Source organism: Ambystoma mexicanum, chromosome 4p (assembly GCF_040938575.1).
Source record: "Ambystoma mexicanum isolate Mex_15411 chromosome 4p, UKY_AmexF1_1, whole genome shotgun sequence".
NCBI classification, from domain to species: Eukaryota; Metazoa; Chordata; class Amphibia; order Caudata; family Ambystomatidae; genus Ambystoma; species Ambystoma mexicanum.
The window spans coordinates 1,276,855,916-1,276,880,017 of NC_090927.1; the positions used below are offsets into that span (position 1 = coordinate 1,276,855,916).

A 24,102-nucleotide genomic window follows, 5' to 3' on the forward strand; every position below is an offset into this window, starting at 1 on the left:
ACACAATCTTTTGTAGGGCTATGTGAGCATAGGAGCCTTGGACCAACCACGTTTTTGTACGATCGTGCTCTTCACTCAAAGGTCCATGCACACGCTCATGAAAATGATCGTTATCCTCTCATGAGTATATTTTTGAACTATGATGGAGCATTGAATGACACTTTTCAACCAGAATCTGGACCGCACCCTCACTAGTTTTTGAACACCACCAAAGATGGTTTCTAATGGACTTTGACCATTTTAAAATGTCTTCAGGTCTCTTTTTTTTACCAGCAGCTGTGATTTCATTTTTGGGGGATATCGTTTTGCCGACGTGCCATACATTAAATTGATGCTTAGTGCAGGAATTTCTCTCGCATGACCTTTGCTATTCCAACATGTGTCCAGTGGCTATCAATTCTATATGCAATCTTCTTGAAAGCAGAAGTTCAATGGATTTAATGAAACCATATTCCTCCAGGCCAACGGAGAATGTACATTCCGACCCCTGCACCACGACAGAACTCACTATTCTTTGGGTGTCCATGTCCTGGAAGTGGTAAGGATGGACTGTTGCACTGTCCATCACCAGCAAGCCTGAGCCTATTGCATGTGAGAGCATTCTCTACGGTTATCTGTTTGAGGTTCCAGGCCTGACTAATAGTGGGTAACAAGAACTGTTTCTGATATTTGTAACATGCAATTTTAGCAATGAACTCCAGTCCTACAAATGTACAGAAACGTGAGATCTTACTAAATGTTGATCCACTGAACAACAGAAAAAAGGCACTTTTCCAAGAATGCGTTGCACGGACCACGAAAATGTGTAATGGTCATGCACACAGCTCCCCTTGATCTTCAGGTTGGTGCCTTTGACTGCTCGAGTAAACTTCACCAATGGCTCCCCACAAATCCTCCTGCATATTTGATAGTCACATTTAATTATTTGTATAATCTGTAGTAGGCAGCTGTCAAAAACAATGTACTTTGGTTCCCTTAGAAGCCAATTGTCCTGCAATATAGTGGTTTGCGATTCTATGGTGGTGGATAAATCCTCTGCATTACTCATGGTGAAGTCCGGATCATGCACTTTGTCGATGAATTCCGAAGATGCCTCAGTGACTTAATTCTGTTCAATTTCTCGATTTTCAGAATATATTGGTGGGGAAACGGGGAAACATGATTTTTCGTTGACATAGTTTCGAAGGTGTGAATTGGGTGAGCGGATCAACAAGTAATGATGAAGCATCTTCTGTGTTGTTCAGTTCCGGGGGACATTGTGTGCTGTAATAATAATCAATTTTTACTTTCCATGGCTTGCTGGTTATATTCCGTTCAAATTCCAGCCACTGCACATCAGCATCCGAATTCTGAAACTCGGGACAAGCGTTCGCAACCTGAAACAGTTGCTCCCAAGTGACATTGATTTGGCACGCGACATCATGTGTTAGTTGTCTGGTCTGAGTCTTCCTGCTCTTCTTCTTCCTAGGTCCTATAAAAAACAAGCATTATTTCTTTCACACTAAAAAACATATGAATATCAACGTTACAATCTAATACCAACAAACAAATGTCCTAATAACCACTAAACATTTTAAAAGCGTGGATAATATTTACCCTGGTTTTACGAGTACGTTTTGATACAGTCAATCTTGATTGACCTAGTAGAACATCGCGAAAAAGTTCTACACGACTGTAAATATCTTTGAACAGAGCATTAAAAGGCCAATGGATGATAAAGGACGATTGTCACTATTATCTGTATACCTGTTGTTAAGACGGATTTCTGAACTCTGTCCTGGTGGCGCAGAAGTTCAGAAGGCCAACCTAATTACTTGGAACAGGGTAACCTCTGGACGAGCCAGACCAATCAAGGTAGCGATCGCGGCGGTCAAGACTAGGTCTCAAGTGGGGTGAGGGTGACTGAAAGCCCGCAATGAGCACACAAAGCAATGACACTTACAAATTACTCCAAACAGGTGTTATATTAAAAATATATACACATTTATTCCAAGGCCTTTAAAACAATGACCGTAGCGAGAAATCACAATACAACTCTAGTAAACCAACACATACCATACCAATACAATATATATACAAATACAAACAAGTCTCAAGCGTTAGATGCACGAAATGTGTAGTCCACCTAAAAGGGAAGGAAAACAGGCAGTGCGAAATAATGCTTAGACCCAGTCCGCCTTCAGAGGCACTTAACTAAAAGGAAGTCCGAGCCCTACGAAGAGTGGAGCCTTGTGCTCAAAAGTACCTGCACACGCTGGTGCCAACGGGCAAAAGGGGAGTCTCTTCGAGGGAAATCAGGCAGTTCAGTTTAGTGCACAAATGAAGAAGAACAGTGTTCCGCAACTCAAGCGCAGCCTCCACTGTGGGCAGAAGCAGAGCGCGAGTACGGAAAGGCGTGCTGTTTTGACACAGCGGGGAAAAGCTATGGGCTCCTGCAGGAGGGCGACCAGTTCCTAGCTATGCTACTCACCGGTCCCCGATGCAAGCAGACCCAGGCTTCTCTGCGTCAGTTTCACTCGCTGGCAGGTTCAGAAAAGCAGGGGACGTCTCGTCGTCGTGTTGAGTCTGCAGCAGCAGAGTTGAGTAAAAGACGTCCCAAATGAAGGAACCCGCACAGTTTGTCACCACAGCAGGGCAACGGAGCGGCCGTGTGTATCTGAGCCAAATGTACACTACTCACTTCAGACCTGGGAACGCCAAGTGTACGAAGCGTGTGAGAGTGACAAGGACTCAAAATACTACACAACCTGGCGGCAGTTACAGAGCAAGACTCCTGTGTAGGCTGGTCAGTCTGCTGGATGGCCCAGAGACGCTTCCGAAGGCTTACTAGCAGGAGATGGTGAAGATGCCGAGAATAGCTGTTCCCGCTATTCCAAGGGTCGAAGTACCAGTACAGGCCTTCTGGTTCGATCAAAGGTGAAAAGGGTTTCACAAGGCGACCGCAGTGCAGAGGAGTAGTCCTTTACCGGGTCACCAGCGATTCCTCAGTCCAGCCTCTTGGTTGCAGGATACTTGGCTCCTGTATTCCTTCGTTCGTGAGAACTCAGGAGATCGACATGGTAGTGGTGTTTCCAGCCCCCTCTTATCCATGGTTCCCTTCGCGCTAAAACGGAGGGGACCCAATGGGAGATCTGCTCATCAACACTCACACCATTCGTGGACCAATTACGGACCACGGTGGTCCAGGCATTCACACCACCCTATACTCTCTGGCACCCAGGATGTGTATTGGGACCAGACATCCCAGCCCACATCCTGGAGGCACACACCAGGCATGTAGAAGCCCGCGAAAGCATCCTTGTTTCGCGGGAAAGTACATGTCCAAATAAGGAAGGCCCCGGGTCGGCTCGACCTGGGGAAGGTGAAGGGAGCAAGACGGTCAGCGGACAGGACAAAGGAGCCTCGTGGTCTGGCCATTTTGGGAGCCAGGCCACCATTTTGGGTTAAGCGCGAGAAACGCGCTTAGAACGCCAAAAGGAGCTCAAAACACAAGAAACGATCGCTGCCACCATTCCCGTCCGTGAATCACTTGCACCGATCAGTTACAATCCTAAAAGAGTATCTAGGGCCCGTAGAAGGCTAGAGACCCAAGAGAGCAGTAATTTAGCTTACAGTGCCCTCTTGTGTCATGTTGCACGAAAGCCGCAACATGATAAAAGAAACTACGGAAAACAGCATTCCCCGGTACTGACTGTCTTAAGGGCATGTCAGTTTCCCCGTAAGAAAGGAGCAAAAGCCCAGAGGAGTGCGGCAGAAGGCTGCACTTCTCTGGCAAAGTCGAGAACAAGGTGAAAAACAACAGCAAAAAGTTTAGGGGTTGCCACATGGAAGGAAAATTACCTACAATTACGAAATCTTTCCTAACACTCGCCCCTCCCAGACTATGGACAGGGGGAACTAATCCACCCCTGGATGAGTCTCTTGTTCAGGTCGGTTAAACATTCTGGACAACCCATCAGCATTGCTATGTTGGACACCTGGCCTATGCTCAATAGTGAAGTCGAAGCCTTGTAGACTTATGGACCACCTAAGCAACTTTGGATTCTCCCCCTTCATGTTCATTAGCCACTTTAAGGGCTTATGGTCAGTTTGCACAGTGAAGTGGGTCCCATAGAGGTAGGGCCTCAGCTTCCGTAGGGCCCACACAACAGAGAAACATTCTTTCTCTACCGTGGACCATCTGAGCTCTCTGTCTTTAAGCTGGCGGCTAATAAAACCAATAGGGTGTTCCTTACCCTTCTCATCTACTTGTGATAGTACAGCTCCTATCCCAGTGTCAGAGGCGTCCGTCTGCACGATAAAAGGTCTTTGAAAATCAGGGGCCCTGAGGACAGGGGCCTGGCACAAGGAGTCTTTTAAGCCATTGAAGGCCTTCTCACACTCGTCGGTCCAAGTTACCTTCTTGGGTTTCTTCGGAGTGGTGAGGGCAGTCAGAGGGGCAGCTATGGTGCCATAGTCTGCCACGAAGTTTCGGTAATACCCCGTGAGTCCTAAGAAGGCTCTCAATTGGGTTTGTGTAGTGGGGGTAGGCCAGTCTTGTACTGCTTGTACTTTACTGGGAAGAGGCTGTATCCTCCCTCCACCTACTTCATGTCCAAGGTAAACCACTGAGCCTTGTCCAATCTGGCATTTACTAGCCTTTATGGTCAAGTGTGCTTTCTGAAGAGCCTGGAGCACAATCCTGAGGTGTTTCACATGGTCTTCCCAGGTGGCACTGAAAACTGCTATATCGTCCAGATATGCAAGACAGAATTCGTCCAACCCATTCAAAACATGATTCACAAGCCTCTGGAAAGTGGCAGGTGCATTCTTCAACCCGAACGGCATTACCCGGAATTGGTAAAGGCCGTCTAGAGTAGAAAATGCTGTCTTCTCCTTGGCATGTTCTGCTAAAGCTATTTGCCAATAGCCAGCAGTGAGGTCAAACGTGCTGAGGTACTTGGAGGCACCCAAAGTATCCACCAGCTCATCTGTTCGAGGCAAGGGGTGTGCATCTGTCTTGGTGACAGCATTCAGAGCCCTGTAGTCCACGCAGAACCTCAATTCAGAAGTGCCTGCCTTTGGAACCAAAACCACAGGGCTGGACCAAGGACTACTAGAGGGTTCAATCACCCCAAGGTCTAACATCTTGTTGACCTCGGTCTTAATATAAGACCGTACTTTGTCTGACATCCTGTATCCCCTACTTTTGGTAGGTACACTGTCTCCTGTGTCTGTTATGTTTGCACCAAGGTGTCAAACCAGGCGACTGTGAAAACAGGGGGGAAAACTGCCTAAGCAAACTTTTCACCTCAGCCTGCTGATCAGAAGTCAGATGAGGGGCCACTCGGACACCCTCAAAGGAGCTATCTGAAGGACCGCTTTGGAACAGGTCGGGGAGAGGTTCAGACTCCTCTTCCTCAACATCTGAAGCCAGTAGCAGTGCTGTGATTTCGACTCTTGGGACGAAAGCCTTCAGCCTATTCACGTGAAATACTTTTGGAGCCTGTCCAGGCCTTCCAAGGTCCACTAAATAGTTAACCTCACCCAGGGGCTCCACCACTGTGTAAGGGCCTGACCATTTGTCCTGTAAAGCTCGAGGCCTTATGGGATTCATGATCAGGACTTGCAGGTGTAAAGTTGATGAGGGAAGCTTTCTGGTCGTACCAATGTTTCACCAGCGCTTGTCCTGCCTTCAATTTATCACTAGCCAAGCCCATCAGAAGTACCATCCGTTTTCTGAGCCCTAGCACATAATCAACTACGTTGGTAGTAACAGGGGGAGTGGGCATCTCCCATCCCTCTTTGACTATGGCTAAGGGTCCCCGTACAGGATGACCGAACAGAAGTTCGAAGGGGCTGAAGCCAACACCCTCCTGTGGTACCTCTCGGTAGGCAAACAGTAAGCATGGTAAAAGAAGATCCCATTTTCTTCTCTGAGGTTCTTCCAGAGCCCCAATCATGCTCTTTAACGTTCTGTTGAAACGTTCCACCAGACCATTGGTCTGGGGGTGGTATGCAGAAGAGAACTTGTAGGTGACCCCACATTCTTTCCACATAGCCTGCATATACTTCGACATAAAGTTGCTGCCACGATCCGACACAACTTCTTTAGGGAAGCCAACCCTAATAAATATGCCAAGTAAAGCTTTTGCAACTGACTTGGCAGTTACAGTTTTCAATGGGATGGCCTCAGGATATCTGGTTGCATGGTCGACCAGCACCAGGATAAACCTATTGCCTGAGGATGTTTGCGGGTCAAGGGGACCAACGATGTCGATCCCTACCCTTTCAAATGGTACCCCCACAACTGGGAGCGGTACCAACGGAGCTTGGATTGTCGAGCCAACCTTACCAGATAACTGGCAGGAGGCACAACTCCTGCAGTGACTTTCTACTTGCACCCCCATCTTGGGCCAGTAGAAGTGCATGGATAACCTTTGCTTGGTCCTCTTAATACCAAGGTGACCAGCAAGGGGCACTTCATGCGCCAACTGCAGGAGGAAGGGCCTAACAGCAAGGGGAACCACCAACCTCCTATGGTCTCCTTCTGTAGACTCTGTGGGCTCACTATACAGGAGTCCACCTTCCCAATAAATCCTATGCGTCCCAGGAGGTTCACCCTCAAGCTGGGAGCAGGCCTGTCTCCTTAGGCCTTCCAGAGATGGGCACTCACGTTGGCCTTTACTGAATTCGTCCCTATCAGGACCTCCTTCAACTAACAAGTCTTTTAGTTCAGGATGGTCGTTGGGGTCAAATACTTCAGGCATCGCCACCTCCTCGTCAGGCCCGGGCGATTGACCAACTTCCTCCACCGCAGTGGTAGGCGAGCTCGGGGGAATATTCTCTTTCCCTCGTCTTCACTTGTTTACTCCTTTCGCCTTGGGTTTCCCCTTCGGCTGGGGCGGCGTATTGGACTTGGCCAATGCTGCCCGTGCTTGAGACCGTGTGTAGGGTCTTTCGGCAGTGTCTCCTACGAGCCCTAAAGCTCTGAGATCATTACCTAACAAGACCTTTCCTGGGACGTTTCTCTGAATGCTCACTGGAATCCTGACTGCTGTACCATTTAAAGTAAGATTTACAGGTATTACTGGGAACATACGGAGTGGGCCGTCAGCCAACTTAGTGGGCATCAGAGTAGCTCTGGCAACTTCCTCTGAGTCTACCAAGGTAGAATCCACTACAGTTCGACTGCACCCACTATCCCTAAGAGCTGGAGTATCTACTCCATTGATCAGCACACTGTCTTTAAAGTAGTGTTTGGTATTGTCTGGAATCCTAGCATAAGCCTCTGCGACTTTAGGCTCCCAGGAACTCAGGGAAACTAAAACTACCTCAGCCTCTATCCCGCTGGGAAATGAGTCTGAGGAGAAGGATGCTCCTGTAATCTCTTCTTCCTCGTAGGAGGAGAAGGCCAGATTAGCGGAGTGGACCCCCAAAGGTCTAACCTTACACCGGGGATCCCCCTTCACGTGGTCAGTTGCGCCACAAGCAAAACAAGATCCATTGGGTCTGTTTACATAGGGAGGCTTATTGTAACCAGAGTTCTGTTTCGGAGGCTGACCTCCACTACCCTGTGAGTTCTCTTGTGTCTTACCCTTATTTTTCTTTTTGTGGCCCTTTTGAGAAGAAGATTTGTCAGATTCTGCACCCTCCTTATCTTTGGACTTTTTCCCTTCCTCCGGCTTACCAGTATGAGTTTTGTCCTTATGGGACACTCGATGTGACACCCATAAGTCTGCTGCAATGGCCAGCTTCTTATGATCTATCTCCTTCGAATCGGCCAAATGCTGCTTAAGCTCCGGGGAAGAAGATGCAAAAATGTGTTCCAGCATGACAAGATTTATCATGCCTTCGAAGGTAGAAAACTTATAACCTTCGACCCAGCCAGTTAAGTTTTTCAAGGATTCAGTGACATAAGATACCCAAGTACCACCTTCCGTTTTCTTATACTCTCTGAATCGTTTCAAATATTGGGCCAGAGTCTTCCCAAACTTTAAAATGAGAGTTTGCTTTAACATTGCGAAATCATCTCGCTCAGCCTTCGACATTTCCATAATGGCACTACAACCAGAATGGGGCAGTCTGCTGAGTAACGAGGCAATCTTATCAGCATTGTCAACTTGTTGAACTTCGCATGCATACTCAAACGCATTCAGCCAGTCCATAATGTCATTCCTTTCTTCATACACACTGAGCAGATCTTTCGGAAACCGTGGATGAGAGGAGGCCCCAGACCCATGTCCAGGACCATTGGACCCATTTGCAACCTGAAGCTTGGCCAGTTCCAACTGGTGATCCCTGTCTTTCTGTTTTTCTGCCTGTTCGATTTTTAGTTTGGCTATGCTGAATTCAAGCTCCTTCTGCCTAAACCGCAGCTCTTGCTTCTTGAATTCAAGCATAGCCTCCCCATCAGCACTGGCAGAGGAAACATTAGACATCTCATCCTCCCTGTCCTCGTGGTCGCGATGGATCAGTGCAGCGGCAGAACCGTCGGTTCTACCAGTGAGAGCAGCCCCACCTCCTTCCGCACTGTCCTCAGAAGTTATAGCGTCAAGCTGCGCTTCTTGCCACGCCACAATTCTTTGGATCATTTCCAATTTCGTGCCTTGAGAGGAAACACCTCTCTCCGCACACATCTTTTTCAATGTTTCTGATTTGGAAGCATTTAAAGTTAACAAGGTATTTGTTTCCATACTGTTAGATAGGACTATGGCCTTTTTAAAGTTATACTACAATAATTCACTACGTGTCCTGTTAGGAATAACTTGAAATGCCTTAGTTCGTGCGCAACACTGGATACCTTCAGTCGTATCCCACCGCTGTACACCAATTTGTTAAGACGGATTTCTGAACTCTGTCCTGGTGGCGCAGAAGTTCAGAAGGCCAACCTAATTACTTGGAACAGGGTAACCTCTGGACGAGCCAGACCAATCAAGGTAGCGCTCGCGGCGGTCAAGACTAGGTCTCAAGAGGGGTGAGGGTGACTGAAAGCCCGCAATGAGCACACAAAGCAAGGACACTTACAAACTACTCCAAACAGGTGTTATATTTATATTAAAAATATATACACATTTATTCCAAGGCCTTTAAAACAATGACCGTAGCAAGAAATCACAATACAACTCTAGTAAACCAACACATACCATACCAATACAATATATATACAAATACAAACAAGTCTCAAGCGTTAGATGCACGAAATGTGTAGTCCACCTAAAAGGGAAGGAAAACAGGCAGTGCGAAATAATGCTTAGACCCAGGCCGCCTTCAGAGGCACCTAACTAAAAGGAAGTCCGAGCCCTACGAAGAGTGGAGCCTTGTGCTCAAAAGTACCTGCACACGCTGGTGCCAACGGGCGAAAGGGGAGTCTCTTCAAGGGAAATCGGGCAGTTCAGTTTAGTGCACAAATGAAGAAGAACAGTGTTCCGCAACTCAAGCGCAGCCTCCACTGTGGGCAGAAGCAGAGCGCGAGTACGGAAAGGCGTGCTGTTTTGACACAGCGGGGAAAAGCTATGGGCTCCTGCAGGAGGGCGACCAGTTCCTAGCTATGCTACTCACCGGTCCCCGATGCAAGCAGACCCAGGCTTCTCCGCGTCAGTTTCAGTCGTTGGCAGGTTCAGAAGAGCAGGAGACGTCTCGTCGTCGTGTTGAGTCTGCAGCAGCAGAGTTGAGTAAAAGACGTCCCAAATGAAGGAACCCGCACAGTTTGTTACCACAGCAGGGCAACGGAGCGGCCGTGTGTATCTGAGCCAAATGTACACTACTCACTTCAGACCTGGGAACGCCAAGTGTACGAAGCGTGTGAGAGTGACAAGGACTCGAAATACTACACAACCTGGCGGCGGTTACAGAGCAAGACTCCTGTGTAGGCTGGTCAGTCTGCTGGATGGCCCAGAGACGCTTCCGAAGATTTACTAGCAGGAGATGGTGAAGATGCCGAGAATAGCTGTTCCCGCTATTCCAAGGGTCGAAGTACCAGTACAGGCCTTCTGGTTCGATCAAAGGTGAAAAGGGTTTCACAAGGCGACAGCAGTGCAGAGGAGCAGTCCTTCAGCGGGTCGCCAGCGATTCCTCGGTCCAGCCTCTTGGTTGCAGGATACTTGGCTCCTGTATTCCTTTGTTCGTGAGAACTCAGGAGATCGACATGGTAGTGGTGTTTCCAGCCCCCTCTTATCCACGGTTCCCTTCGCGCCAAATCGGAGGGGACCCAATGGGAGATCCGCTCATCAACACTCACACCATTCGTGGACCAATCACGGACCACGGTGGTCCCAGGCATTCACACCACCCTAGACTCTCTGGCACCCAGGATGTGTGACATCCCAGCCCACATCCTAGAGGCACACACCAGGCATGTAGAAGCCCACGAAAGCATCCGTGTTTCGCTGGAAAGTACATGTCCAAATAAGGAAGGCCCCGGCTCGGCTCGACCTGGGGAAGGTGAAGGGAGCAAGACGGTCAGCAGACAAGACAAAGGAGCCTCGTGGTCTGGCCATTTTGGGAGCCAGGCCACCATTTTGGGTTAAGCGTGAGAAACGCGCTTAGAACGCCAAAAGGAGCTCAAAACACAAGAAACGATCGCTGCCACCATTCCCGTCCGTGAATCACTTGCACCGATCAGTTACAATCCTTAAAGAGTATCTAGGGCCCGTAGAAGGCTAGAGACCCAAGAGAGCAGTAACTTAGCTTACAGTGCCCTCTTGTGTCATGTTGCACGAAAGCCGCAACATGATAAAAGAAACTACGGAAAACTGCGTTCCCCGGTACTGACTGTCTTAAGGGCATGTCAGTTTCCCCGTAAGAAAGGAGCGAAAGCCCAGAGGAGTGCGGCAGAAGGCTGCACTTCTCTGGCAAAGTCGAGAACAAGGTGAAAAACAACAGCAAAAAGTTTAGGGGTTGCCACATGGAAGGAAAATTACCTACAATTACGAAATCTTTCCTAACACCTGTGGTGCATGTGTCTCTTCCATCTCGATCACTCCAGTAGTAGACTCCTTGCACATAACATTTGCAATAAACATTGGATATGAATTACATCTTGATGATTACCTTGTATGCTTGTCGGATTTCAACAAATGATGCAAACACCAAAGAAAAGGTAACTATATTGAAAAAGGAACACTTAATTGAAAAAACATGTATTTTTATAATGAGAAAGTCGACCATTATAACAAACTAAAAATGTAATAAATAATTGATTTTGAAATTTACCTGTGGAACTTCACTCGTGTCACAGGGAAATGGTGCTGGAGTCACCACAATACTGAGATCCTTAAAAAATGAAGAGAATACATTTACACCAAAAATATGCAGTATAATAATGTTGATTTTCTTGCACTTTAGATGTACAACAGTATATACATACATACATAGAACATTTGCAGAATGAAATAATCCATATAATTGATCTACAATCATGCTTTTTTTAAATGGATCACAGTCACTATTGCATATTGGAAGGAGAATGACACTATTACATTGACGTTTTCATGCATTCGTATTTTATAAAAATTGTATTACTTGTAAACTGTCAAACTTTCATTTATTTCCACAATCCAATATAACTGATTATTTACTAGCACATTTTATAATTTTGAAATAAATTGTTCCATTGCAGAGGATTTAAAAGTGCTGTTAAATATAAATACATCACCTAGTTCAAAATACACATTATAACAGTACACATAATAAAAATCACATGGTAAGGATCACATTAATATCATAGCACATGTCATATTCTCCACCTGACAGGTTGCAAGTGAAGAAGAGTATGTTACTGAAGTACCGGCATCCTCCTGTATATAAAATTAGATTTTATTTTTACAATTCTAATGTTTGAAGATAATTTTAGCAATATAGATTCAATTAAAAAGAGAATAAGTAATGTCATAAGATTTCAACTTCAAAATATTGTCAAAAAGACAAATAATTAAATATTATCAATTTGTTAAACGCTAACCTGACCTTAGACACAGATAGTATACTTGCAGAGAAATCTAGAATTGAAAAAAATGACTTGAAGCTGAAGTGAGCTGTCAGTTGATTCTAGAATAGTTGTTGATGATGAAGGTGGATCCTTTATTCAATTGATATATTTATAACAATGGACAACATTCTTTTTATAAAACGGGCAATTTAATGCACTATATACCAGTTTCTGTGCATGTCAGTAGGGCTCACCATTTGGTGTTTGTGGTCTCTTCTGAGGTAACTGTCTGGAATTTCATCAGTGTGGTCTACCTAATGACAGAAATTGTAATCAATACATTTGAACTATAAGCAAACTAAAGATTCTGCTATTAACCTTTCATAAAAACTCACATTACTTTGATCTTTTTGCTTATACAAAAATGATGTATATATCCAAGCACAAAGTCTAAAATGTAAAAACAGGTGTAACTAGAAACCTCATTGACAAATTGACAACAAAATATCTATACCTATATTTCCCAAAAAGTTCAAGCCTTTCATTCCATTAGCAGTTGGCAAACAAGTTCAAGAGACTGTGTTCAATTTTTATAAATATGTACATGTATATCTAAACCTACATAAATGATTAATGTTTACTACTCACCTGACTCTGTGTGATGAAACACAGTTGGAACAGCATTGGAAAATAACTTGCAAATTAGTCTAGGGCAATGCTTTTTGGTGTACTTTGATGATTTGCGCATATCTTCTGAGAAGTGCATGCTGCAGTTGTGGATTTGATTGTCCTCCAAAACATCCTTGCTCTGCTGTCAATCTCGGATACTCAAAATCTGCAATTGACCAACCATGTTCGTATCAATGACACATCCTTGGGGGGGGGGGGGGGTGCTAAACGGTACCAGGAGGCTTATGGCTGATATTAGGGCACCCAAAAAGAATACATAAAGGCATAAAAATGATGATTGATTCACCAATATAAAACCTTGCGAAGACAACGTGCTTTAGAGTTTGGTAACTTCCCTGTAAGCTAATCTAACATGCCAGGCTAACCACCAGCTTTGATTTAAATGGTCTGTCACACAAACAAACGTATTGCTGGTACTTTGATCATCCATTGTGCCACAGAAAAAAAAGAGGGATGTCAAAACATAAGATATTCAAAAAAGACCCTATCACATAATGTAGGCATTAAAGAAATAATAATACATAGAAAGGTTGATACTGGAGAAGCCATTGAGATATATGAAATGGAAATTGTGTGGTGGAAGGATGTGGATGTTATGAGCGCAATAGGACCAGAACCTTGTCAAAGAACACACACATTTGTTGATTGCAGGACAGGGTTTTCAAAGGCAGGATGGAGTCACTGGTTGGGTCTAGGTGGCCCTGTGGCCAGTTGTCCCCATACAAAAGACCCCTTTGAGTTTTTTATGGTATTCATGTGCGTTACCATCCACCCAGCCCCATTGCGAGCGCAGAGCCCAATGGCGTTACCACAGGGCCCAAATGAGAACTGCCTTTCCATAAGAGAGGGAGATGGATCTGGTCGGAGCAAGTGGAATAGGCCTGGCACCTTGTCAACTGACACACAGGTATTTTAATTGCATGGGCAGGGTCTTCAAAGGGTATTATGGAGACACCAGGTCTTAATTGGACAATTGTCGATAGACTCTAGACCGCGTTGAGTTGAACATTCACTTACTCTTTTGAACCTGCTGGCCCCAAACGAAAAGGCATGGAAAAATGATAAGTGTATTGATAAGGGAGAGTTGTTTGGATAGATTTTGATCACGTGTGATTGATATTGGAAACTTATTCATGGCAGTAACAATATACTTTGTTGATATTGATGGTATGGCATACTGTTTTTATTAGTATACTTGGTGATGTTGGTGATTTGGGCAATCCCTTTCATTCACTTGTCATCAGATTACTTAATTTCTTGTATTTACTATGACTGTCAAAGTGTGATTGTTTACATTTAGTAAAATACTTGTGTATTCATGAATGGAATCTAATGTCATTTCAAGTACTTGAAAGAAGTAACATGTGAATAAATAATAAGAAGTGCAATCCCACTTATAATGCAGGTACTCAGTGTGATATTTTGACTGTAGGGATTGTGCCTTGTTTTATATTGTTGGGAAACATATGAGAAAACTTGAAATACTTTCAAAATAAAGAATGCCAAATTATTAGATGCGTATATTTTTTTATTGAAAGTTAAATATGTTAATAAAAAGTACATTATTTAAAAAAAGGTTGATGGTGTACAAACAACAAATTATAATAATCTGGTATTTGTACTATCTGTAAGCATCCCTGGTATTGTCCGAAAGCACTAGAACATTGTACCGGGATGGCTCAATAGACGCAGGCAGGTATAACGCATCGGAGACGAAATCCCAGTTGTCCGTGTATTTACCAGGTAAACGGTTGATAGGCCACAAGCCTGTACCATGTGTGTAAAAGATGGAGAAATAGTTTAGTTGAATAAATGCAATTATTGGATTTGTCTTTTGTGGTCTTGCAGAAAATAAGGCATTGGTAGGAATTAAAAAACATATTTTGTGGTGAATGAAGTAGTCACAGTCCAATATTTTTGAAATATCGGTACTTTAATATGGCAATAAGCCCTGAGACTGCAGGCCATTACTGAATAAGGTAATGCCCACAGGGCCCATAGTTACAGGCTCGAGCATAATGAGGGCCTTAACGAAGGCCCCAGGGGCATTACCGTATGCGGTAATGGCCCGCAGTTGAAGGGCTTATTGCCATTAGTAACCCGGCCCGTTAGACCGGGGTACTAATGGTGTTTATTTTTCTGTCTTGGAGACCATGTAATCATTTTAAACGCTTTTAAAAATGGCCACCAGGGCCAGAAAAACGTAGTCTGTTTTCTCTTTCTGTGGTGACCATAGTAAACAAAGAAAATGGCCGCCATGGAAGGGGATAAGGTACTGTACATAGTCCCATCTCCCTTTCCATGTTGGCCTGAAGAAACATGGTAGAAAGGCAAGCACGGGCGCGAGGGATGCAGTGCAACGTGAGCGGGATTACCATGAGGTAATTCTCGCAAATCGACAAATAGGTAACTGGCTTTTCTTTTTTTGGCACCGGGTACTAATATGTGCCTCGGGGGGAAAAAAAAAGATGGGAAGATCATTTGGTCCTAGCTTGTAATTGACAAACGTTATATTGTTGACTCTCGAAGTAGAAGATGGATTGGTCTAGAATGAACAAAGAACAATACATTCTTCAATATACCAAAATAAATATTGTGAGGTAACCAATCATCACAGTGGGCTAGGAGAACAACATAAATATGTATTCGTTAATAGGAGAACGAGGGCGAACATTTGCTATAAGTTCATGCATCTGTGCCATCAGCAGTCTCAACCCAGATCTTGTAAGGCAGGCTGCCCTGAATTGAATTGAATTGATATTTTATTTATATCGCGCTCGTACACAAGTATTTTAGAGCGCGACAGTGGAGGGGAACAGGGGAGAACAAAACAACGTTCTTACTAAGTCATGCAGCTGGGTAACGCATAGTGGTGGAGGCTCCTGTCGAGCTATGTTGGCCAGGCAGCCAAAGTTTTCTCAGCAACAACTGTTCTCCACCAAAGTTGTCATCATGTGAGGGGTCAGAAATGAACCGTGGACAAAAGGTTATCATGTTTTTGGTTAAATACCTTTATTAAATAAAAAAGGGTTGGGAAAAGGCCATTCTGGCCCTATTCTAAAGAGGAACTTCCGTACCTAGAAACCAAAAACTAAGGATCAGTCTTCGTCAGGATGTCAGTAACTGAAAAGCCGTCCTTGTGTCCAAAACGTCCTATCCTGACCCTCATACTATCAAAAAAAAAAACAACAAAGGGGTGCAAAGAAATGTCTTTAACCTGATGTTGGCAAAAGTGTTCGAAAGCAAAAGTATAACAGTGACTCCAACGAAAATGTTCTCCAAGGTAAAGACCCTTGGTCACAGAGGGTGGTCCCCTTCCCCTGCTTTCTTAAATAGATAAGCAATAAGTTCTGGAACAGTCTTACTGTAGAATTTCTTGTAATCTTGCAGATTGCCTGGTATACTCCCCTGCCAGGAATCTTTATACAATTTCAGTTGCGTGGTGTACTCGCCTGCCAGGACTTCTCTTATGGTTTTTCAAATCACATGGTATACTCCCAGGCCAGGAATCTTTATACAATTTCAGCTGCCTGGTGTGCTCGCTTGCCAGGACTACTTATGCGTTTCACAGTTCTTATGCATTTCACAGTTCTTATGCATTTCACAGTTCTTTGACTATACCACAATAGCATGTACTGTGTTGTGCTTGGTATATCGGTCTATGGTAATATTTGCTAACGCATTTTCCCCCACACTGGCATCTCATGCATCTGTACTTGATTGGGGTTTGCCTTTGTACTTTGCCTTGTCTTTATTCAAACATTCTTCTTATTGGGTGTTGAATGTGTACTTTGTCTTATTTTGCATTCAAACAAACTTTGTGTATTTTCGGCATCAGCAATTTTGTACCATTCAAACATTTGTTGGTGCGCTTGTCGGAATGCCGTGAGGTACACAGCTGCTTTGGGCAGGCTCACTGGTTCTTTTCAGCGTCTCTGATTCTGCTCATGCCTCTGCAGTGTGGTTTGTTCACCTGCTTTCCACTTTAAATGCACAGATGTTTTTCCTGCGTTACTTGCCAATGACACGCCAGCTTTCCTTTTTGGCCCAGACTGGAGAATGCTATTTCAGGAACGGCCCAACATCCAGGAGCTCCTGCGTGACTCCCAGCGTGTCCACGGCCCTTCTTGCTCGCACGCAGCTTTCTCCTACTGTGCCGGCGCATTTCTCCATTCCACCACACCTGCCTGTGTGCCTCGCCTTCGTGAGCCTCAGCACGTGGTTCAACGTCTTCTCCTGCAATAGTGCAGTTGCATCTTTAAATGTCCCGCTCTCTGAAGACTTGGAAAAACTAGCCTGCATGCTGTTGGAAAAACTAGCCTGCATGCTGTACTTCGAGCTCTTGTCACTTTGTGTAAACTCCCTCATCCTCCTCGTCTCAGTACATGGGTGGTTATGGGAGTTGGCGTCCATGGATGTCTTCGGACTTTTAACTCTTAGATGTTTTTTCTCAGAGATTTCCCATAAAGGCACATTAGAAACAAAAGGTCTTATGTGTGAGTTGTGGGTGTTTGGGTCAAAGGTCCTGACCAGAATAACAATAGGCCATTAATAACTCTGGTATAGGAGGGTATTCCTCATTGGGAAAGGGTGGAATACCGCATCTAGGCCAATGAAGTGAAAACATCTCCCTTGTAGTTGTCTCCTCCCATGTGATCCTCCCTTGTATAACCGGCCCCATCAGGATCAGGTAGCGGCTGCCGTCCTCTAGCCACATGGGTGGAGGTCACTGCCGGGGAATCTGTGATGACTCCATTGGATTCATCACAATTACCTCACATTGATGGCACGTACACTAAGTGGAAACGTCTTCCTGCAAGAGATAGTCGTGACTTTCACTTGATTCATCATCTTTTCGATGACTTTCTTTCATGCATTTCCTCTTCGGTATACTCGGGCTCATAAAGTTATGGTTGAATCGAGACCATAATTATTGAGGATTGACGTAGTCGAAAATAAACTGTGGGAGAAAATAAATATTGAATAATTTGTATACAATAATGCAAAGACAGGAATAGGAATAGGCCCAACGTTGGAAAGTTCTTGTGGGCACATTAAAAATAAAATGTAAATATACAGTTTCAATCTGTTTTTTTTAAAGAAATTTGCCAATTATTGAATAATTACTGAAAGGCAAAGCGCTTGTAGAGATGAGTCATTGGAACTAGTACTAGTACCTTTTTTCAGTTCTATTCGTTGTAGTTATTAGCTGAATATTGAAGGCTTGGCATGAAATGGACAGACACCTAGGCAGCAGAATCTCTAATGTTTTCTGATCAGAAAGGGTTTGTTGATACTTTCCGAGGAAAGAGGCCTCTTGGAATTTCAGTGGAAACACGTCAATAGATTGTGCACAGACGACCTTCGAATGAGATGTGCATTGGCGTTGTGACAAGGGGCGAAAGCGTCTAATTATGTCAGCTTCAAGGCCGGGTGTTAGGATTTACTGCTGCGAGGGAATTTGAATTTAGGGCGATTGATCAACGGATAAGAGTATTACAAGATGGTAGTTTACGACCCGTGAGGTTCGCATGTCTAAATATCAGAAAATCAAAGGTAAGATGCATTGGAAAAAAGTTTGGATTGATGTATGATCAAAAATACACGCTGTATCCATTAGGCCAATACAATTCCTGACAGAACTTCCCCCTTTAAGGTGTGGTAGAGCCTAAGGCTGAATTAAATTAGAATGATTGATAGACTGTGGCAGAGGCGGACAGGTGCCCATCCATCCACAACCAATGATCCAGCCAATGCACGCCACCCAGGGCAAACTCTGTTGGTTGAAAAGGCACTGGGTGATGGTGTGTGGGTGTGGCCGAGACTTGCAGAATGTCTGATCGGCATCTCTCTGTTTAGAGCAATGTGCTGTTTCTGTCAGCAACTGCACGCAGCGCCTTCCAACAACAATCAAGGTAAGGCATGCTCATACATTCCTCTCCCCAAGTCTGTGCACGCCATGCCACATCAGCATTAAAAGTAGGAAACACTCATTCCAACCGTCCTGTTCCATGCCCCACAGCAAAAGGTCTGTCCCATAACAAAGTTAAGGCAGGAACTCCCAAAGCCCCCTTCCCCAAATCGTATATTTTTACCAAACCCCTTATTGGTCTTGAACGAAAGTAAGTCAGAAGTAGGCCAAGTAAATCCCTATACCTCTGTTCATTGAAATTGAATAGGTAGGATTATCCCTTCACACCACACAGTTTTCAATTGCCTCCCACCCCCGACATCTCCCACCACCGACGTTCCTTCTCCTTCTCCGCCACTACCCTTCTTCTTGACCCCTACTGCAAACATAAGTTAGCATCAAACCCCCGCTCCAGCCCAGAGGGTGCTGCAAACGGGGATGATAAGAGAGATACTCCACCCCCTCCATATCTTTGTTCCATCACATTTTTGGTGCAGAACAAAAGTAAAGCAGGATTATTCCCCACCTTACCTACACCACACCCCCTTTCACCATCGAGTCTGTGCCCTTTCACTCCCCATTTTCGTGGACGTGTCAAAAGTGATGCAAGATTGGTCTACCATACCACTGCTGTTTCCATCCCCTTTCCCAAGTCTGTGCACTACTGTTTATCGTCATATTCTCCTGAAATACATTACCCCCACCCGACCCCTCCAAAGTACATGAACCACTAGGCACAGTGTAGTTAAGTCAGGGACACCCCTAGCATATATGTGCACTTAGTGCTTTCTTGGGCAGAAGAAAGTAAGATGGCATTAGCCGTGACTTGACTACCTGCTCAACTTGCCACATGTCAATTCCTTCGCATCCATTTCTCTGCTCTCCTTTTGATCTCATCACCCACGCTCTCATCCTACACCACCCACCTTTCTCCTCTTCATTGCTCTTTCCTGTTTCTCACTTCCCCATCTCTCACATTTTATTTCTCAGCATTCTCTCCCCCTTTTACATCATACCCTCTCTCCCCTTTCCCTCTTTGTATCCAATCCCTCTTTTTACCCATTCCCTCGTTCTCATCCGTTCTCTCTCCCCCTTCTCTAGTCACCTCCCACTCATACACTTGCTTTGTACCCAAATCTTTAAACATGTTTCCTTCACTTCCTCTATTCTCTCTACCACTTTTCTACCTGTTCCCTACATCTCTGGCCTTTTTTCCCACTTCGTCTGTTTAACTCAGGCCTTCGAATCCTTGCCTGCTTCTCCATACTTTTTCCCGCTCTACTTTTCTCATCCTTAAATCCACCTCACACTTGCTCGTTTCCTGCCTCCTCTTGCCTTTTCTTCCCTAACTCTCCATTCCTCTTACTTTCCTCTCTCCCCTCTTCTACCTCCATTCATCTTTATTTCCTTCTTGTTTTGTGAATATTTACAGTATGAAGCCAGATCATGTTTTCTCACTCCCAAGGGATATTTTTAAAAACTGGTACTAGAGCTGAAAACTGAACAACTGGAGACCACAGTAATATACTGACTTTCTGGACTATATCCAGAGAGGTGGCAACCGCAAGCACAACAGAAAGCAATATAAAGATTGGGGTGGATGTCATGCATACATCAGTCATTTGCATTACCACGGTCCTGGCTTGGCCCATGTACTTCATCTACTCCAATGCATCTGAATGAAAATAGAGAGTCTGATATATTGTATGATTGGTCCAAACCAACATCTATCATTCATACATAGGCTACTTTAGGCTTGAAAAGGTTTTAAATGTCAGGAGGACACATGTCCACTAGGATGCATTATCACACTACCTACCCCATCTACTTAATCGTTGCTACAGCACTTTGCATTCAGGGTTCTTATGGTCCACCATGTACCAAGTTTTACTTTGCGTTTCAGAGTGCACGGCGTGTGCGACTAAAGCAGTGGCACATGTTACATACAAAACTGATCTGAATTTGTTTTTTATTCCTCTGTATGAATAAGAAGTAGCAATATGATTCTCAAGTCTAGATTTCGGATGTTACGTAAGCAAAGTTAGTGACTTAAAGATGTATACGGTACTCTTTTACAATTGGATTGTGATGTGTAGTACTTTCATTAGTGCTAGAACTAAACTTCTGTTGAGGATTTTGTGTGTGGGGCCTCATTTCATCCACCTCGTCCGAGAATAATTAGGTGCTGCTGTTCCACCAAGTAATTGCCTGCTTTGTCACAGAGTATTTCTGTGAAAGAAGGACTTTTAGATAGGCCGTCAGGTTGCTTTGATGGTTGAGGTTAAGGTGGATGAGGAGTCTGTAATGTCAAAAGATGACACTGTTGATTTTGGTTGTGTTAGGCAGAATTGGGTGCAGTGCCCTTAGGGACCACTACACACAATTAAGACTACAGGTGGCAATACAAGTTTTACCTTTGGTACAAGCCTGTACTACTAGGTTATAGTGGTAGCAGTAGCAGAGCAGCCAGGCTTATATCAAGAGTATATGAGCAGTAGCAGAGATTACACAAAGGGACCACAATTACTGTGACTCAAGCAAACACTGTCTCAAGGTTTCAGGTGAAAAATATAAGTACATTTATTTTTAAACCATTTGTTATTAACAAGACACTTCTATTAATTCAAAAACCACACATAAAATATACTACAACTAACCAATTCACTTTGTACAGTATTATTCGAGGTAAGTACCCTGTGTTTGAATGGAACGGTGTTATGAAACAGAACACGTTACCGTGAATACAATTGCGATCACATTTTGGCAGTTCGGTCTACTAGATAAACGCGTATCCGCGGCAAGAAATGCTACCGGGGTAAAAACACACTTAGCACCCGAAATACCCAGAGAGAGTTGGGGGCAAAAATCACAGGCAATATGTTGGTTAGGCAGACACAATCGAACAACACACATAGACAGGAATTCAAGAGTCAAGGGCCCGGAGCCAAAGTCAAGTGACACTGGGGGCCTGTTGTCGAGGATTACACAGTCGGACAGTTCGAGATTCAACGTTGCCAAGAATACTTTGATATTGTCAATGTTCGGAAGCAAAAGTTATAAGAAGGAGGGAAAAGTAAGGACAAGCCTTAAAGTAGAGAAATAGGGATTTCACCCAAAATTCCTCAAACAGGACAAAGTACCTTTCTCAAAGAACGAAGCTGGTGCCACGGCAGTTGTTCCTGTTAGTTTCCTGCAGACCCACGCTTTCCTGCAGCTTCAGCACGAAGAAGGACGATGAGGGGGTCCACACCACCTAGGGATGAGGCCGGCAGCAGCGACAATGAATAAAAGGTGCGCTCCTTAAAAACAGGAGAGGTTCTTCAGGTGGCTATCCGGACCACTACAGCAGTGTGCAACGATTTTTGACCACGAAGGCGACCTCTGGCTGAAGAAGATGAGCTGGTTATCCCCACCAGGCTCAAGGGAAGACGACTGCGGACTGGATCTCCTCTTAGTCGTTGAAGGATAGATAGCTCAGGGCTTCACCGGTACAGGGTAGTTGCAGCAGTCGACCTCTCCTCCACTTCTCGTCGGTTCCTTGTAGTTCCAGTGGCGACTCTCTGACTTCCAGCCCAAGAGACCTGCCTTTTATGCGCAAAACCCCCATTCACACAGCCTGGCTGTCAATCACCCAGTAGGGGGGTTGTCCAGCCCGGACAACCACCATGTCCAATCATGTCAAAGTGCAACTTGGGTTTCCTAGGATACCCTGTGCAGGGGGTGACTACACCCCTCCCTCACATTCAGCCCACCTAGACACCCAGGCGCCCTGAGGAGGGCTTCTAGGTAGAAGCCCGCCAAAAGACAGTGAACAAAAAAGGCAAACCCGGTTTGCCGCACAAAGTAAAACACAAGAAGGAGTTTAACAAAAAGAAATGGCGAATTAACTGCACCGGAGCCAAACGAAAAAGGATTTGGTCAAGCGGGTTTAAGTCTGAGGCTAACACAATAGCCTACAATATTACCACGGTTATATAAGATAACCGCAGTAGAAATTTAGGGTAGATACCACTGCCACCAGCCATGTCTAAATGTTAAAAGAGCGAAACAATGCTTTAGGAGGTACAGATAAAGAGTTAAGAGTTAACTCTTCCAGCACTCCATGTAAGATGGTGTGTACTGGATCTGTGGTTAAATTTGACTAAGTAAAGTTAATGGTAACTTTACCCTTTTCTGGGGGACGGTAGTCGTCTCAGAAATGGAGTCGGGGGGAGTCTTAACGACAACCATTTGCCACTGCACAGAAGGTGCTGTGTGACGCACACAAAGAGGGGGGCTACTGAAGTGGTGTACTCCAGAGCCCACAATCACAAAAACAGGTCAAAACACATAGCAAATATACAAGTAAGAGTGGGGGAAAAGCTCACACTCTTAACAAGTGGAAAGAAACAACTCCAGAGATCCAGCAAAGCTGTTGAGGGACTCACTAGGTAAGGGAAATTAGCCATGAAATGAGAATTCTCCCTAACAGGTTATGCTTGTAGCCCTGTGTGGGCAGGAGGCCAGAACAATTGTGCCATGTTTGAATGCTGTGTAAAGTAATTCACAGTGGTAGAAATGAGTGAAGGGTTATTTGTCGGAAGGAACGTTCTGCAGCAAAAGACACGTTTGATGGTTGAGGGCACATGAGACAGAAGATAAAGGGTGCTTCAAATTGATACTTTGTCTGGGGCAGAAACATCCTTGCACCCACCCCGAATATGTTGTTTGTTGCAGTAACAATTGATAAATGTGTGCCGTGTTTGTTGCAGTAACAATTGATACATGTGTGCCGTGTTTTTACATTACATTTAGACCCGATTTACCGAAATGTTTTAACATGGGAATGTCCCATTAAAAACATTTTGCAAATCGGACCCTGAATGTCTGTGTTTTTTTTCTCCAGTTTTTCAGTAAAGATTTCAGTGTTTTACATAATTGTGTCTTTCTACATATTTTAATGTAATGTCTTTTATTTTAACTAGCCTAGTAAAGAATTAATAAAATCTAGTCTAACATTAGACATATGGTGGCAGATAACAGTAGCATTTGCTATACTGTCTGTCTTTTCTTGCACAGTTTTGTTTGTATTAACACAATATGCATTGATAATGGATGACATGTATGTTTTTATGGACTTTGAAATACATTTATCATAAAGTTGTGCTCAATAGCCAGTATCCTTTGCTGGAGGTAGGTGAAGGGGAGGCTAGCGTTGTTATGTTCAGGAAAGCACAGTCAGTTTCCTATTGATTTGAAACATCCTCAATGACGTTGCTAAATTTAATCTTTCAGGCAACAGCAACTTTTATTGATCTCACTACATGTTTTCCTGAAGAGGAGTGGCAGCTCTTAGACGAATGGCAGAAAGAACTTTACAAGAATGTAATGAAGGAAGTCCATCAGGCGTTGATCTCCCTAGGTAAAGCGTTTTATCTTGCTATTTTTAACTTGCTGTGAAGGTTTAAATAGTCCACTTTCAATGATGTCGGGAAAGATTTTTTTTACGATCATTTTCTCGAAGTGTTCCAGAGCTGGCATTGCAAACATGTTCTGGGTGAATGTTAGGGTAGAATGGTGAAAATGAAATGTCGCTTTTTATATAACACAGTGT

General features: G+C 44.4%; 1 protein-coding gene across 2 annotated transcripts in view; it reads left to right on the plus strand.

Moving 5' to 3' along the window:
* Positions 1-24,102, plus strand: part of LOC138453798 (zinc finger protein 250-like) — a 303,566-nt gene that overhangs the window by 14,139 nt on the left and 265,325 nt on the right. For both annotated transcript variants that reach the window (XM_069606964.1, XM_069606965.1), the window contains exon 2: positions 23,784-23,910. In XM_069606964.1, coding sequence (XP_069463065.1) covers positions 23,784-23,910 — 127 coding nt within the window. The remainder of the gene's footprint in view (positions 1-23,783; positions 23,911-24,102) is intronic.